The sequence below is a fragment of the Calypte anna genome, chromosome 12, assembly GCF_003957555.1.
Source record: "Calypte anna isolate BGI_N300 chromosome 12, bCalAnn1_v1.p, whole genome shotgun sequence".
Taxonomy (NCBI): Eukaryota; Metazoa; Chordata; class Aves; order Apodiformes; family Trochilidae; genus Calypte; species Calypte anna.
In genome coordinates this window covers 9,253,021-9,270,894 of record NC_044258.1, presented here as the reverse complement: position 1 = coordinate 9,270,894, position 17,874 = coordinate 9,253,021, and the positions used below count along the sequence as shown (strand labels likewise).

Here is a 17,874-nt window from a genome sequence, read left to right as displayed (position 1 = left end):
TCAAGGGTTGGACTAGATGATCTCTGAGGTCCCTTCCAACCCGGCTAATTCTATGATTCTATGATTCTATGACAAGCCAACCTTCAGCTGTGAAATGGTTTCCCTCCCCCCCCATGTCAATAATTCTCCCAAGCCTTTCTGCACCCCCTTTCTTTCTGAAAATCACAACCAAGAGACAGATCAGCTAGACAAAAATATAAACCAGTGCAAACATGAAATACAAGATAAAAAAAAAAATCTTTTGCTATAGTTGGACATGCTGCAGACACTGTGCCTAGTAACTGTGGCAATATCTAGCGCAAAAGAAACTTAGCATGAATCTTTTGTTTTTAAATGACATTCAACTCAAACATGCATAGGGAGAGTAAAGTTATTTTATTAAATCATGCACATCACGTGTGTTAGTGCAAATAGTTTAATCTGTACTCCAGAAATTCTATTGTATTTTTATATCTTTACAAAATAGATTTAAAACAATTATTTACTTTAAAAAATGTAATTCTGAAGTTAAGCATTTCAGAACAATATTTGCAATAACCTATATACAAGAGGTACTAAGTACCACTGGCATACGAGTGTTCTGTGGTTGGGTGGCTTCCTGCAACTGAAAAGGATGAAATGAATGAACTAAATAACAGTATTTATTTACTATAAGTCGCTTGTGGACTATTTTTCCAACTAATAATCCTCCCATTACCAAATCCCATGTAACTTTAGATAGAACCTTTAATTAAAGGACAATGACCCTTAAAACCTGACAAAGTAAATTATATGCTAAATTTCTATTTAAATATTTAAACTATCTGTCGATTGCCATAACATTTTTAAAGCCAATTCAATTGCTGAGATTACCTCCCTATTTTGAAGTTTCCTTTAGCAGACCCATTTTACTTTACCATTCTTCAGCATATTAAATCTTTATTAAAATTTTTTGACAGAACTGTTGAGCTGAACAAGACAACGACAGTCTACATTTAATTCAGCACTAACTACAGTGACTCCCACCAAAAGTCAGCAAATAGCAGTAGCTATAGTACTTAGATAAGGAAAATAAACTTTGTAATGGGGACCACTGCATCATACTTACAGCCATGTAATGAGGATGCACAAAATTTTACAACCAAATTAAAATCATCTTCACCTGAAAATACAACATCAGGTATATAATTCCAATTTTGTAGTATTTTATGAATCTTAGATTCTTTTTTTTCAGCTAATCACAGACATACTGTAGCAGCTTGCTTAATAAAGTTACATCAAGAAAAGCTTATCTAAAGAGCTTATCCAGCTCAAGTCAGAAAGTATCAAATGACTGAAAAAATAAATTGATACATATGGTATGTGAGAAAGTATTCATACTTTTCAAAGAATGCATCTTTTTAAATATATGAAATTTAATAAATTACATTCAAACTAAAGTTAATGTAAGTTGAATCACTGCATTATGTCCATCAAATGACCAAGTACTTGCTCCCAGAAATACCTTAGCTCACTCAAGAGCACACACATGCTTACACTCGCACACGCTCACGCTAAATACTCTAGGCTGGTCTTCACCATCAATATCTCTGTCTCTTTAAGGCTGGACATGAATTGTGTCTATTCTTAAAAATCATTAAAGCAATCCATATCAAAAAAAATATGCTTCCTTCAAAAGGCATGATAGAGTTTTCTTAAGTCTTGTTCCCAACAGCTCAGTGACTAACAGCAAGTAAAATGGTATATCAGTTTGTTGTCTGTTTTGTTCTTTTTTAATTTTTGTTTTTTTTTCTTAAAAAAAAAAAAAGAAAAGAAAAAAAGAAAAAAAAAAAAAGAAAGATCGTACTGAAAGGCACTGAGCACACTGCATCTGTTTTCCAAGTATCTGCAAGGGTACTTGGCTTGGGTGTCCAATTCAGAAGTGTGTTTTTCCTTTTATATCTGGCAATCGGATTCTAAAGTAAGTGTCCACAACCCTAGCCATTATAAATAATTTGGTACCAAGAAGCCTACTTTAGGCCACCATTATAGTATTCAGAATCCCAACATACTATTTTAGAACTTGCATGAAATTGTAAGCAACAATATTGCTCACAGCATGATGAATCACAATTTTATTCCCTCTTTATAGACAAATACATTTTATACACTTTAAAGCAAATGACCCTACTGCTGTTCTCACGCAGAGCTGTGCTGTATTAAGAGGTAAAAAGGAAGAGAATTAAACTGTTTTCCCTCAGTATATGAATGTTGCCAGCTTCTAAAGGGAGGACGGTGTATGGATTCAACAACAGTTCTCATGGAGAAGCTCTGGTTAGGCCTGGGTACAGCACCACGGCTGTCACAGCAACCAAAGCTGCCATCACAGGCATCCAAGGCCATTGTCTCTGTGTGGAAAGAAAAAAAAAATCAATATCATATTTGTTCTAATTCATACTAATCAGTTTACCCCGTGGTTCCTGAAAGTCCTGAATACCTGTTGATAGGCATCACTAAAATGTTACCCACGAGCCCTACTGCAGGCTAGTCCTGACTTAGAGCACCACAGTGAACCAGGTTTCCCTAGCAAAGGGAAATCCACACCTCTTCATGACTGAGCATCATCAGGAGAAGTTTTGGGCGTTCCATATTTCCAGCTTCATTACTGTACACACCTCAAAGAAATCTGCTATTAAGTATGTGAGGCCTTAAGATGTTTTAAAACATCCCTAGTGCCAAGTAATCGCTAGATACAGGTTTACACAGTACCAACATCTTTAACTTTTGAATGTTTTAATCCAGATCTATGAGGTTATTATGTAGCAGGTCCTAACAACACAATTTCAAATGGATTCTCACAACATGTAATGACAACAATAGCATTTTAACAGGAGGACACATTGAGACACATTAGAGAAAATGCAAGCTGAGAGTTCAGAATACAAACCAACCACCTATTTCTCCTTTGTTTTGTTTTGGTTTTTTCCATCTTCTTCATAGCAACAGTGAGAAAAATTAAGGTGTTTAGAGCCAGAGAGGAATTTCTTAGTCCATAAATAGTAACCAAAGCTTGTTTTTTATTTAGAGGCAAACTCTTCATTTTTCTTAGTTAAGTAAGCAATTAAGTTTTCTTACAGGCCCTAGCATCGCAGCATTGTGCAAAAGGTAGCCCATTTGCTGAAGACAAACTGAGATTGAGTTAGAAGATGCACATTCAGAACGAGTTAGGACAAAATTCATTGTTAGAAATCAAGAAATCACACGTAAGTTAAATGATTAGTTGATTGCTAAGCTCATCAGTATCAACAGAATGCATATTAAATGAAGGGTTTGCTTCAGGTAAGGAAATACCTGTGAGCATTTCACCATGCACTATTTTATACAGAAATGGCACAAACAGGTGAGAGGGACAAACATACATTGACTGAACAGTAGTGCTTGTACCTTTCGCTACCACAATGGGCCGTAACACCAATACAGGAAAGCCAGGATTAGGCCGATGAATACGGCTGGGACGGGTTGTAATATGGAAGGCTAAAGAAGGGAAGGGATATTAAAAATCACTTTGTGCTATAAATCAATCAGGTAAAGGTGATTTAGAGAGGGGAAAATAAGTCAGTGAGTTTTGTTTTAATTGAAATGTATTAAAGACATCTAACACAATACAGCATTATCTAATCTGGTATACAAAGTTAGTACACCATTCTACTTAAATGAACAAGGATGTTTAAAAATAAGGGGAAGTAAGCAGAAAATGTTCTAAGAGACCTCTTGTCACAACCTGGAATTTAGCACTTAAAACCAATACAAATCTTAAATTGATTTGCCTGTTTCTTACTTAGAGTTTATTTTAGTTTTTCCAAGTAAGAGGAAATCCCATCTGGATTTCTTAAAGCAAAAAAAAAACCTCACACCAGATATTTAATTTTTCCAGTTACTTCTTCATTCCTTGCACATCAGCCTTTCCCATTTTCCATCACCAGCCTCTAGGAAAAACAATCTTTTTCCTCCACTGAATCAATTACAATTGTGAATCAATTACAATAATGTCCACAGGCAATCCCAGTAGTAGAGATATTTCTGTGAGACTGTAACCTGACTGTATAATCAACACTAAGTCACTATAAAGCAGGGAAGTGAATTTCTGCTAAGAGGTAACACAAAGATCAGCATCCTTGGCCAGGTCATCAGCCTTGTGACCAAATGCAGTTCTGAACATTGATCAAGTGTTGCATGTGGGCCAAACTACCAGCTGGCAAGACTGCAGGGTTCATTTAGCTTATGGCCTCATTAGAACCATATACAAATTTTCCCAGCTACCTTCAATTAACTGTAAACTACTTCACATTCAGGGTGCACAGTCTCCATCCCTAACATGATAAATTATAAGCAAAAAGGGACCCAAATTCTTTAAGCTGTCCTTGGAAGACATCTGCTTTCTTTGCACTCTAGCCTATGTATTTGTGCACACACACAGAAACAGAGGTTAAGTTCAAACTATCTAAATACTTTCTTAAGAACTTTTTCTGTGCTGAAACCACCTTGATTTGTTCAGTCAACTAACTAAATAATAAATTTGTGTTTGAATACTTCCTAAAACATTGTGATTAATTAATAAAATCTCATCCTGTTATGAACTTGTAGAAGTCACTTAGTCATGAAATATCTGATATGGTTCAAAACAGGAATCTTAGAAGGCATTCTAGTCTCTAGTCTAAAATCGTTTTAATCAAGGGGATAATTTAGTAGACAAATCATGTGTAACTATTGAAGTCATTTTCATGCAGGATTATTTTTGTGTCACTGGTGCCACAATCAGAGTGCCACCTTCCCACAGAAAGCATCGGTAGAAATAATCACAGCAGTGTTCAAACAAGTGCCAGAATTTACGTCAACCAGAGCAGCTGATGTTCTCAAACCATTCACATAAACAAATCTGTCATATAAAGCACATCAGGAGGTAATCAGTGACTACAAGCATGCAAGCACAAGTAGTACAACCACACTGCTAAGCATTTTAGAACACAAAATGTTTTTAAAAGCAAACCTGAGGCATAAAGAATATTTAAATGATATCCCAAATGAAGTACAGAAGTCTTGTATTATCCAACATTTGCTAGTTCACTGAACAATTCCATGGAAAATTTACTTCTTTGGGCTTTTTTATTTTTTTAAGTTATACACATTCATAAGCTGTGGCATCTTGGCAAATGAAACAGATGGTAAATACCCACCTCCCTAAATCAAACTGCTTCCAAACAACTCATTTCCCCCACCCCCCACAAACTTATCAATCTATAAAAAAATCTCCTTATTGTCAAAGAGCATGTAAGTCAGTGCTTCATCAAAAATATGCATCAAGTATTAGAATATGAAAATATACCAACTCAGATGCAGATGAACTGCAAAAAGGAACAAATCCCACAGTGGGAAGTCACTTTCCGTGGGACACTATGCTTGGAAATGAAGTAGCAAATAATGATTCCAGCATAAGAGTACAAGGGTACTTGAAAAATTTGACCTTGGAACTCAGCCCAGTATCCACGATGCTTCAAGTAATCACAAGATAGATATGTTTTATGTTACTGATTGTGAGTAATACTTGCTTGAACAGCAACCTTGTCCTGCAAGTCCTTATATGGTTGGATGCTCTTCATCACACCCTGACCTCCCAGTTTCAACTGCCCTAACTAACTCCTCCTCTGGAAGCAGATTTTGGCAACTGCTGTGGTTCCAGATTTCATTTAAATACTCATTTCAAAGTCTTCATAAAATTTCCCTTAGTTTGCAAGCTTTTCCACTTGCATCAGGTGTTCCAGTTCCCTTTATAGTATTTCTTCCCTCTACTATCCCTGGTTTTCCATTTTAATGCTGAGGTTAATGCTTTTAAAGAGAAGAAAAAACTCACACAATTATTTATTCAGTATGATCTCTTCTACTAGAATGAGAGTTTTTCATTTGGTTGTTCTTGACTTCTGCCTATTATAGAAACTCAGTATTGCCTGGCTATTGCAGAAGAATTGTAATCCAGTTCCATGAGAATTATGACATGATATTCCTGAAAATATGGCTGAAAAAAGTGAGAAGGGCTTCAAAGTCTTCACATCTGTGGCAGCTCCACTATGTTAGGGGTTTACATTCAGTAACGGGCTATGGCAAGGGTATTCATACAAACTCTGGGCATCTAGTAGCCACTTGATTTTAGAGGAGAGCACCTGTAAAACTTCCTTTATAGTTAGAAATAGTTTTCTAAAAGGCTATTAGGGAACATCCATTATCCTCCTGCTATGCACTGTCCACTGCAGTTGTTCAGTAATCACAGAAGCAGTACAGGAAGACAATAAACCGGGCATCCCACTCCAGTAAGGTATCTAAAATAAGGCTATGACCACCTCATAAAATGTTTGCCACACCCTTAACACTTGGAGGATTTCAGTAATCTTGGTATAAAGTTTTACCTAGCTGTAAACTCAATTCTAAGGATACAGCCTCTCAAATTAATTGCAACAGGAAAATATTTTCATTAGTGAATAGGAAAGACAGTTAAACTGCACTGTTTAAAGCATGAGCTGATCAGGAATAACCACTGTTAAGAAGCATGAGCAAGACTTAGGAGGGAACATCCATTGCAATAAACACTAACATATGTGTAAAAGATTGCTCAATTCATTTGGATCCAGGTTTCTCAGCTTTTACAAGTGTAACACTCTCTGAAATCAAAGTTTTGCTTAGTTATTGTTCACTAGCATTTAAGCCAGATGTTTTCAAGACAGCAGATATCTAAGGTTGCATTTCAAAATGTCACACAACTGGAAATTTAAATTGCATGCACAAATATAAAAGTAATGACCTGCAAATCTGCACTGGTAGTACAAATGGAATGAAATTTTGCATATAATATGGTAAACAGCCCCCTCCCCCTTTTTTAAGTTGGTCTATTTAACACTTATATATTCCCCTCAATCAACAGAATTACTGGTCTCATAACTTGACTTCCCCCGCATATTTTGTACGGACTTACGTTGTTTCCTTTTTCTTGTAGCAGCTTCAGGTTTTCTTTACATTGTTTGAGTTCTTCTGTGAGTGACTGATTTTCTTGTTCAGCCATCTCGTACTTCGCCTTCAGCTCTGAGAGCACAGTCTGTGTTCTTTCATACTAAAGACAAAGAGAAAACAGTCTACAGACTCCTGAACACCCCACACATGCTTACATTTGCTTAGCACACAGCTTCCTTTCCTGTCATCTGCATAGAGTACCTCACCTTGGATCAGCATACCTTCTTCAAAAAAGCAGGGTAGAAAAATCTTAGTTTAGATTATCTTTTTTTCTAAATGAATATTTTGTTCCTGACTTAAGAGGACTAGGATTACCAAAACCAAATATGAAGTATATACAAGGTCTTACATCATCTCTCCTACCAAACAATTATTCCTTATCATACTGGAAAGGATTGTAAAAATGATGAAGACAAAACAAGAAACAGGGGAACAAGGAGTCATGTTTAAACAGTGGTTATTATATCTGTGTTGTAGCATAATTATCTATACCAATCAAATAGGTGCAAAAATCAACATTCTGTATGAAGCAAACCAAATCCTTTTCACATATAGCAAACTCAAACATAAGAGTAAAAAAGGCATTAAAAAAAAGTCTTATTACTATTCTTCTGTAACCTTTGGTGTGGGTCAAGAACAAATAGGGGTGAACGTGTCTGACTCCTATAGTATGAGCAGCTTGCTCACCTTCAATTTTTTTTTATAGATCATCACCTTACTTGTAGTCCACATGACAGGGATTAGTAAGGACAGAACTAATGACTTTGAGTACAGGCATTTAACACAAATTTAAAAGGTCAGGCATCTTCACAAGTGCATCAGAATACAAAAACAGACTAACAAGACTAGGATTTTCAAATGCTGTACGGAATGCGACATGGACAAATTAATAATAAAAGGACTGCAAAAGAAACTAAAAACAGTAACTGGGGAAAATGCCACTCAAAATGCTCATAAAAGAATGCAAGAAATTCTTAGGCTATGGCCTTCTTCCATCATAATCTTTGTAAAGAATGTGTAGTCTCATTGTCAAACACGAGAGAGTTCAAAGCTAACTTGGAAGGATCACACTGCATAAAAAGAATTGAGTTTGATTCATAACAGCTAATGAAACTCTACATCGTGATATCCAACAAGACTCTTAATAAGGGTTTATTTAAGCTGTCTGCAGCTTAAAATTAAATGCACCAAGGTAATGCATGAAAGAAAACTTCAGGAAGCTCGCAAAGCACAAGCAAGCCATTTTATCTGAAATCTTTCAGGATTTAACTCCCAGTTTATATATTATTAGCTACCACAAAAGTACTTGCATTAAAATATGAAAAAAATTATTTTCTAGAAGTCTTATATTTTTCCTTTGAGCTTTGCTGCCAATGTCATTGAGAACTGTATTATCTCAAAACAGAAATATACTTTGTTACCTCTTTCTGAAAGTCTTTTGCTTGACTCTCAGCTTCACTGAGTTGGCTTTTTAGACTATCTGCATCCCGCTGATGTTTTTCTCTCAAAGATCCCATCTGATTTTCAAGTTCCTTTCGAGACATTTCAAGAACACTTATATCGCTGGTTAGCGCTAAGCTCTGTTTCTGAGAGCTGAAAGACAAAATCCAGTTGGTTCCTTGTGTTTTGAATTCAAAGAAACAATATATTAATTTTTTAAGCACTTTTCATCCTCCAAAATGTCATATGTATTTGATATGGAAATACCCACCTAGAGCAACCATAAAAGTACAAATAACCATTATCTCTCTACACAACACAATGACACAGAAGGCTGGCCATAGTCTTGCTTTGTATATGCACACAGCAGAATGTGCTTACACCATTATAATCTATAATTGAAATAATTTATCATTCAAAACTTTTAATTATTATTTTTTATTATTCACTAAGCATTATTAACTCCAAAGCATTATGAAACAGATTTGCAATGAGAAGTCTGCCTAAGGTTGTTAGTATTTAACCAGTTTATGGACACACTTTGCTTTCTACAGTTCCATGAACTAACAGCTAGCATAGTCTTCAAGGGTTTAGTACAATTGTGCAATACTCATAGAAAGCTCTAAATGAAGCCAAAACTTCAGTGTGATAACCAAGTAGTCACAACTCATACTTGCAGAACAGAAAGAAAAATAAGGGAGAGATCTTGCATATTTTCATTATGCAAATCCTGCATTTGCTTGCTTAACCTTTCATATGAAAAATATGCAAAACAGATTGGTATCACAATTTGGCATGAAAGTGTGTTCTACTCAATACTATAAAAAAAAAAATCAGTAAGAAATGAAATTCCAAAGTTTCAAATAGAAACACCATCAGACATGTAGTATCCCTTTTAGGAATTACAAAAAAAAAAAAACAGCTCCTATGATACCTTCCCTAGACAAATCCACTGTGTCCTTACCTAGAAAGCTCCTTCTCTTGTCTCTGGAGTTCAGATGTAAGCAAGGTATTTTTCTTCCTTAGAGTAACACATTCAGCTTCCAGGGCACTCCACTCTGCCTTCAACTTTTCAAGTTCACCTGCAATGAATAAAATGTAATTGAATTGAGTAAAATTATTTCACTACTGCTTCAAGTATCACCAGCTAATAAATGGAGGAAAAGTTGATACCAGTCATAAATCTCAAATGTATTTGATTATAATCATGTCACATGAACTCTCTCAGGGGCACCTATAAAACATTGCAATATTTTCTAGTATTATGAGGTTTGTGAGCCATTGAATAGGCTAGTGGCTTTTTTTTAATGTGAACTTTTTCACAGGCACAGAGGAGTAAAGAACAGCCTGTTTATGGGTCTACTCTAGTATTTCAGAAACAACAAAGTATTTGAAGAAAATACTATTTTTAAGTCTGGGAAGTTAAACAACTAGAACCACTAGATACCATGCCTCAGCTCAATGGAACAGAATGTTTAAAGCAGTAAGGGGTGAACGTGAAATAAATTAGTCCCTGGTAAAACAGATAAAACTCAGTGCTATACACATCTTAGGAATACAGCACCAGACACTGAACTGCACAAAGATTAACTGCTTCAGAATTTAAAGTATATTTTACACGTTAGTTTCTTTGTGCCATGTATGAAGTCTCAGCATGAGCTTTTGAACTCTCTTAGCATATTCTTCAAGATCTGAAGCTATAGGCCTGCAGCAGGGGCTTTCAAACAGCCCTCAAGGGACATGGGGTGCATTACAGGTAAAGTGAATTGCAAATGAATGAGCCTAGAAGAAGCCCCGTGCTGGCTCAGCACAACATATTTATGTATCTCTACATCATGCACCCAGACTAAAGATTCCATTTTAAAATTAACATTCTTATGTTATGATTAACAGTTTTATTAGGCCATAAATATACAGTTATTTGACTCGAGTGAAGCTACCCATTTAAGGGCTGAAATTAAACAGAAGGTACACAAGTCCCTTTGGAAATCTGTGGCAGTATCAATCCTTCAAACAATACAAGTTTTCCATCTCTTTAAAGTGCAATTATACTTCATCTACTTTCAATATCAAACAGCACCTAAGCTAATTTAGCCATAATTGACAATTACTATCTAATGAAGTATACATAGCAGCTTTTTTAATATTACAAGCCCTGACACACATATATAAATACATATGTGTGTGTATATAGACATAGTAAATGACTAGAGAGACAAATCGTGATTTGAGTAATTGACATGGTTTAGACTGAGTACATTTCTGTTGGCACTGGACTGTGACATCCTTTTAATTAAGTACCTTTTAAGCGAGTAGCCTCTTCCTTTTGCTGATCTTCACACTGCTGACATCTGAGCTGAAAACTATCTTGCAGTCTGACAATTTCTTTTTCATAATCTGAGGCGTTTTTCCTCCACCGTTCAAGTTCCGCTCGCACTGTTTGCAGCTCAACTTGCAAGGCAGAAATATCAGTATCTCGTTCTGATGCTGCCTTTTCTGCTACTTGTTGAAGAGACAGAATCTCATTTTGAGCACTGACTAATTCATTTCGAGTGCTTGAAACTTCACTCTCCTTTTCCTTACGAAGATTTTCAATATCTTCTTGTAATCTTTCCAACTGAGCTGGAAAGTACACATTAACGTCAGTATTTTCAAAAACAGATTTTTACAGAAAAATCTAAAAACCGTAACTCCCGTTCTCAGAACAATCTTGATGCTTAATAGGACTAAAGAATCCTAATGCAATTGAAAAAATATACTAATCTTGTAAAATTCTGTACCCTTAAAGAGACATGTATGTGTGGTCATCTATTACAGAGTTAAAATAAACAAGGGTTCTTGCTGGACAAAGCTAGCTTAGACAGAGTTGTGTTGTGTGTGTGTGATACTGAAGGAACTCCAAAATCATGAAGATCTGGATTCAACATCATTGTAAGCAAAACAAGTATTACACAAAAAGGATACTGTGGGGCTTGAGAAATAAGAGGAAAAAAAAACCAAAAAAGCTTCTGTGACAAGCCAAACAGTCACAAAGCTACATCAGTAATGCTTGCCTAGGCAGCAGTTAACTTGTGGTGTCTATTAATACTTGAGGCATAGGGTCTAATTTCTACTCCAGCCCTTCACTTCTTTGAAAAAAACGTTTGTAAAAGCACAGGATTAATTTTGAATTGAAAAGGTCAGCTGCACCATATATACTGAAGTTTAAGTAGTCCTTTAGAATTTACAGTTTACTGCAAATGCACATCAGTCAAATACACACTAGGTTATTTTACATTTCTTCATGAAGTAAATCTTACAAATTATTCCCATTCAGAACTGTTTCACTACTGAACACACCTCCTCTCTGAGCATAACTATTTCTCATTAACTTGCATGCAAATAGAATCCAGTGCAAACAGCTGAAAAAGAAAAGTGCAGTACAGAGGAAAGGGAAGTATGAAATAAAGAACAAATTATAGTTAGAACTGACTAATGGAAACAAAGTGCTAATTTGCTTAAATGTTTTTGTTCAGCTTTTTAAAGAATACAAAGCTCGCATGTATTTCATTGGGTTTTAACATGGGAGAAAGCAGCAACTTAATTAAAGAAGAACTGCTCTGAGGAGAAGAGTACCTGGTTCTTAAAAGCACTTGAAAATTTACTATTTCAGATACTGTGGAGTGTCACAATTACATAATTGAAGTTATGTGTTTGAGAAGCAAAGGGCAAAAAAAGTACAGTGGAAAGCACAAGGAAAATAACCAAGGCTGAGTGACCTTGATAGATTGCTTGCATTTATTTTTATTCTCTCAGTCCATTACAGAAGCTGAATCCAAACAAGATGAGAATGGGAGCAAGCTGTGCTGTGAACTGATACAGCATGAAAACTACTAAAAAGAGACTTGCACTCCCATGACAACTGTACTTTGTTTTTCAGTAGCTGCATATACCATAATACAGGTAGAATTCATGTCTAGAAAACTTTGTTATAAGCTGATATATAATGAAAAAGAAAAATGCAACATTTTTCTCCCCTCTTTTTGACAGGCTCCAGCAAGACACTTGGCTCATTAGATAAAGAATCTGTTAATTACCCAATTCCCCATTCAGAAGGCAAAAGTAGGGGGAAGAAACATGTTAGTTATTATATACTGTAATACAAAAGAGCTACTATAGATGAGATTAAGTTAGATTTCACAGTAATCCTGTTCAAGGTGAAACAGACTATCTGATCCAGAACAAAGACATTTGCATTATGATGGATTTTTAACATGTGAGCAACATGAGGCTTATTATCACTTTATTTGCTTGGAAATAGTTTCTACAGGGTTATACTAACAGAATGGCAAAGTAAAACATGAGAACAACCTGACAGTCATGTAACACACCACAACACATCAACAATTGCCTTTCCATGTTTCCTTACATTAGAAGCCTTGAAACCAAACCAATATGCTAGAAAACCACATGATTCTAAACCACCAAGAATTACAACTTGCTATGACAGGAGGTGCCTATTGCAAGGAGTGATTTCTCAGACCAGTATCTTCCTCATACTATTTTGAAACACACAAAGCTAAATTCCTGCTTCTCAGCAATGGCAGTAGTTTCTTCCTTCTGTCTGTACTGCTGATGAACAACTCTCTCTTTAAATGTTAAGGCATTTAAAGAGAACAAGCATAACAAAATGAAAACAAGCATAGTATGACTGAAAAACCAAACTCATACAAGTGTGTCTAAAGCTGTAGAAATAACATACACAGAAAAATTGTTACTAAGAATATTGGAATGGTTTCTGAAACTCTGGATATAGTTTGAAAGGGCAATTAAAAGAAAACTTCCATTACCTCTCTTATTCATGTAAGCCATTACCTCATCTCAGCTGAATGCTTCACTTTTTTCTTTTCTTTAGTAATGACAAGTAACTTGAATTTTCTTGCTTTACTTATCTGTTCATCTAAAAAACTTCATGTATAGAGGGAGAATCTCAGTTGTTTGTGACACCTTCTCTTCTCTATGACAAACACGAAGCCACGTAGCACTGGCTGGCCTAAAACACTTACTCCATGAAAATACCTAGAGAAATGTTACTGCATGAAGTTGCCAGGATTTTTTTTTTCTCTACTGCAGTTCAGAAAGGCTGCCAAGAGAGAACCTGACATCCAGACAACTTCTCTCAAGTTGTGAGATGTGTCACACCCTAAAAGCTCAGGAAGCAGCAAGCATACAACAAACTTTAGAACATCTTGAACTACCACGGAGAGAGAAGAAGAGGAAACACAACCAAGACCTAACTTGAGGAGGGTTCAGCAGACAAAAATGTCTGAATTGACAAGAGGCATCTTGCAGTTAAGTTTGGATATGTCAAGTTTCGACTTTGGTGGTTTTTTTTTTTAGGGGGAAGAAGAGAAATTTCTTTTTTCTGTATGGAAATAACTACCAAATCATGATTTCTAACTTTTGCTACAGCATTTTTATTAGAGAATTTCCATTATCAGCTGGACAAGATTCAATTTTTACTTGCTCCTCTTGTTCTGGGGTATTACTTAAGCTCCTCTATCTTATAGCAGCAATGGCCAAGAACCAAAAATTCTTTGCTGACATTCATATAGCACAGCACTATTACATAAGCTTGTCAGTGTACTGGGATGTGACATGTACCACACTCCACGACAAACTACCTCCCATAAAGTAATTTGCTAAAGGTATTCTGATTTCCTGAGAAAGTGAGAACTGTCAGCCCACCTGGCTCATCTGTCTTCCAACCATTTTAAGTCCAAGCAAATTATATGATGACGAAGGTACCAAGGTGTGAAGCTCCTACAAGTTCCATAACACTCAATGCCTGAGTAGATGCTCAAACTAATGCTTGTTCTATGGAAGAGCCATAATACAACCCTCACTGATCTTAAGGTCAGACAGCTTTTAGACCAATGAGCTCACTCACATGCTTGGGCTGGCTGAGGAGTTAATGTGATACAGAATATGTGACACAGAAATTACATCCAGCTATAAATATTATGGACTGAAAAAAGCAAGATTTGTCATACTGTTTTTTTTTAAAAGCATAGAGAGTGTCTATTGCAGATATTTTACTGCATGCTCTGAGGTTGGATGCAGATCTGGAGTGATTAAAAATTTAAGGGGTTTCAGCCAATGCAGCAAAGAGAATGAGTAGCACAAGCAGATTAAACACTCTGATTGCACTGAAGATAAACTGGTCACAGGAAGAATCCTTGGAACTTTCAAAGCTGACAAGTGGTAGGAGAAATAACTGTTAGAGATTATGTCTTGTGCATCTTTTAAGTTATGATTAGAACCACAGGAATTGACAGGAAACATTTCACAGTAAAATTCAAATGTGGTGAAAGAAATCAGATTTAAAACATACACTCAATATTTTCCTTTCCTGTGTGTTTGTGACACTACAGAAACAGCCAAAGCTATATATTTTCCTTAAGAGTGGGATATAGAAAAAATATTCCTACCTTGCAGAACACTTATTTGCTTGTTAGATTCTTCAACTTGCATTCGATATGCTTTTCTCTCTTCTTCCAATAGTGCTATAATGAAAGTGAAAATGTGCCCAAAAGATTTTGTTAGTAAGAAATATTGCAGGTCTGTAATTAATTTTAGTCACAACTTCCCCTTAACTGAAAAGATTAAAACAACCACATTATTTCAGTAGGTTACCAAAGCCAGTAATTGTGTAAGTAGTTTAATAAAAAGTTAATATTAAGACATCATTCCATTATTGTGGTAGTATTACAATTAAATTGAAATTGATGTAATCTGTTGCCTGATCCAGAAACTCCATGTGTGCTAAATGCAAACTGGTGTGGGAGGAGAAAAAGAAAAAAGCTGTAAATATACCCCATAAAGAACATTGAGCTATAATTATTTAATTAAACTGGACTATACTATTTCCTGTTACAAACTATCCACAGTTTGCTGAGGATAATTATGCAGCTACAAACCTAGTGATCTAAAGGATAATCTAAACTAAGAACTGCCACTGAATGCATTTAGTTATGTGCATTAGCTGACTGAAATACATGAGAATCAATACCTGTAGGTAAATATATTTTATAAAGATTAAATATATGGAGTTCAAGTATGTACTCAATTCTGTGCAAAGAAGTTGGTCTATCTCGAACCAAAATATCAGAGATCAATCTGGCTGTCTATAGAGTTTAGGGGGAAAAATTAAAAAAAAGCAGAAGTTTCAGACATCCTGTGCAGGAGATGTGAATGTTATGAAAGAAATATATCTAACAGACAGTCAGCCAAAGAACCACTTCTAACACTACCTGCTAAATACAATTTTAATGGATATCCTACACAATTAAGTTGATCTGGGTCTCACCTTGAAGTTCAAAGCATTTTTGGTTACTTGTCCTAGCTAGCTCTTGGGCTTCAATCAGCTCCTTGTGCAGCTGCTGAATTTCTTGCTTAGCCTCAGTCTCTGATTGTGCACCCTGCAATTCATCTGATAAAAGAACATTTCCTTTAAATAATAAATTTGTACAATGGTTTAATTTGCACTGCCATGTGATGACTGGTGACCTTTTATTCAAATAATCTGAAGTTAGTCAAAAGTAAACTCAAAATTGGATTAAGTAAATATTAGCCAAAATATTAATACTTTAAAACGGAGGAAAACTTATGCAAACTTTAAAAAGCACATTATATGTAACATGCAGTGTGACACAAAAAAACAACAAGTAAGCATTAGACAGTTTTTAAAAAAAAACAGTTTATAGATTGGAAAGGTTCCTGGATTAAGAAAAAAAAGAAGGAACAGGTACAAGGCAATCTTTGACTGTGTTTACAACTTGTCTATTTTTTAAAGGAAGCTGCACTAACCCTCTGTCCTAGCACACACTTGTCAGCATTGCTGCTGCATCCCCCACCTCCTGAGCCCACCCTCCTGCTCCTCACAGCACGTACCAGCCCTGGCAGGCAGCATCCCCACACACACAGCCCCAGCCTTGTGCTGCAGCTGGGAAGTACCACTGAGATGCAGGAGATGATGCAAAGAGATGCTCTAAGTGGTTTGATCCTGCCAATAGCCTTGTTACCCTGCAAGCCTTGGCTTCCCCCTCTCCCTGTGTGGATTGTAACTAAAGGGAAAGGAAAAAATTAGGGGAAATTTTCTAAAACAAAGTTAATGAAATGAGGAAAAATCCACCCTCAGTATTTCACCCAGTGGGCTAGTGAATACTAAGCTGAATTTTTTTTCTTTTCACTATGTCTTAAAACATTGAATACATTTTTAACACAATCAGGTCTCTAGGCATGCTATTTAAATAAAAACCTCTTGCTCTGTCCCACTAATTTTCTATTGGCTAAAATGCATATTAAATGCCTCTTGGGCTTATGAGGAGATTGGTAGTCACAGAGAAATGGGTACTTTTAAAGCTGAAAATTTGGGGTAACCTGAAAGAGAAAAACCAAGTATTTGTAACTAACAGCATTGTCCTCTAATGGGTACACACTAGAAAATAGATGCAGTAAGAAAGAGTTATACAACACCCCAGCCTGCAAACATCTACAACGCCAGGAACTGCATCCAGAAAACTGGCATTCACTGCATTTTCCTTAAGAAGTGTTTGTTGGGAAACAGCTCCTTCAACAGCCACAAGCAGCACTAATAAACTACATAGGTTGAGGGCTAAAACTTTCTTTAAAGCCTGATTGGTGAGAAACATAAAGGAGGGAAATCAGTGAAAAAAAGTCTGCTGTACCTCATGTAAGAGAGAGAACAAAATGGTAAATGTGTTATACAGCTACCTGGTTAACAAACATCTACTACTATAGACCATATGGATTTAAAATAAAGGCACAGTGCTTATAATAAAAACCTCAAAATGTAAATTACTTTGGTTGTCTGGAGCCATCACTACTAAGGAAAAACTAAATACAAGCTACAAGTTCAGTTTGTCATTATACTTTCAAAATTCATATTTGACTGTGTATGTCACCAATAAAGAAACAATAATTTTTCTTCATTAAAACACTTGTTTAGTAAATCATGCTGAAGTATTTATATTGTACCCCTCAGAAAAGAGACTGTTCTTTCCCTATTCTTAACAGGAATGAATTGGTGGGATTGAGTAGAGCTGAGGGCACACATATGCTTTCAGACTTCTTCAGAACAAAATTATGAGAGCAGAAAGAACAAGGAAGACTACATATTTAACCCAAATATTCCCTTTTATAGTTTATTACAGTTTCAAATCCAAGTTTCATTTTACTGAATATGTTTTGTTCTTAGCTTCTCATGGATAAAGACTTGGAACAATTAGACTTTCAACCCTCCTTAATGAGACTGTTCAGAAGAAATGGATGAGGAAGTTGACAAATTATGCTCAAATCATGCCTGATAAAGAAGCACTGTCCCAAATGCAACAATAAGAACCCTAAATCAACTTTCTG

At 35.8% G+C, this 17,874-nt stretch overlaps 1 protein-coding gene across 15 annotated transcripts in view; it reads right to left on the bottom strand.

The window, feature by feature from the left end:
* Positions 1 to 358: 358 nt before the first annotated feature.
* The window catches only part of SLMAP (sarcolemma associated protein), a 78,344-nt gene continuing 60,828 nt past the window's right edge, over positions 359 to 17,874 (bottom strand). For 12 of the 15 annotated variants that reach the window (XM_030458728.1, XM_030458731.1, XM_030458730.1 and 9 more), the window contains 7 exons: positions 15,803 to 15,925; positions 14,925 to 14,999; positions 10,756 to 11,076; positions 9,419 to 9,536; positions 8,436 to 8,607; positions 6,980 to 7,114; positions 359 to 2,366 (listed from right to left, as the gene is read on the bottom strand). In XM_030458728.1, coding sequence (XP_030314588.1) covers positions 2,277 to 2,366; positions 6,980 to 7,114; positions 8,436 to 8,607; positions 9,419 to 9,536; positions 10,756 to 11,076; positions 14,925 to 14,999; positions 15,803 to 15,925 — 1,034 coding nt within the window. In that variant the 3' untranslated portion in view covers positions 359 to 2,276. Of the gene's footprint in view, positions 2,367 to 3,402; positions 3,493 to 6,979; positions 7,115 to 8,435; positions 8,608 to 9,418; positions 9,537 to 10,755; positions 11,077 to 14,924; positions 15,000 to 15,802; positions 15,926 to 17,874 lie in introns of all 15 variants that reach the window. The other 3 variants (XM_030458729.1, XM_030458733.1, XM_030458737.1) reach the window with 2 other exon arrangements.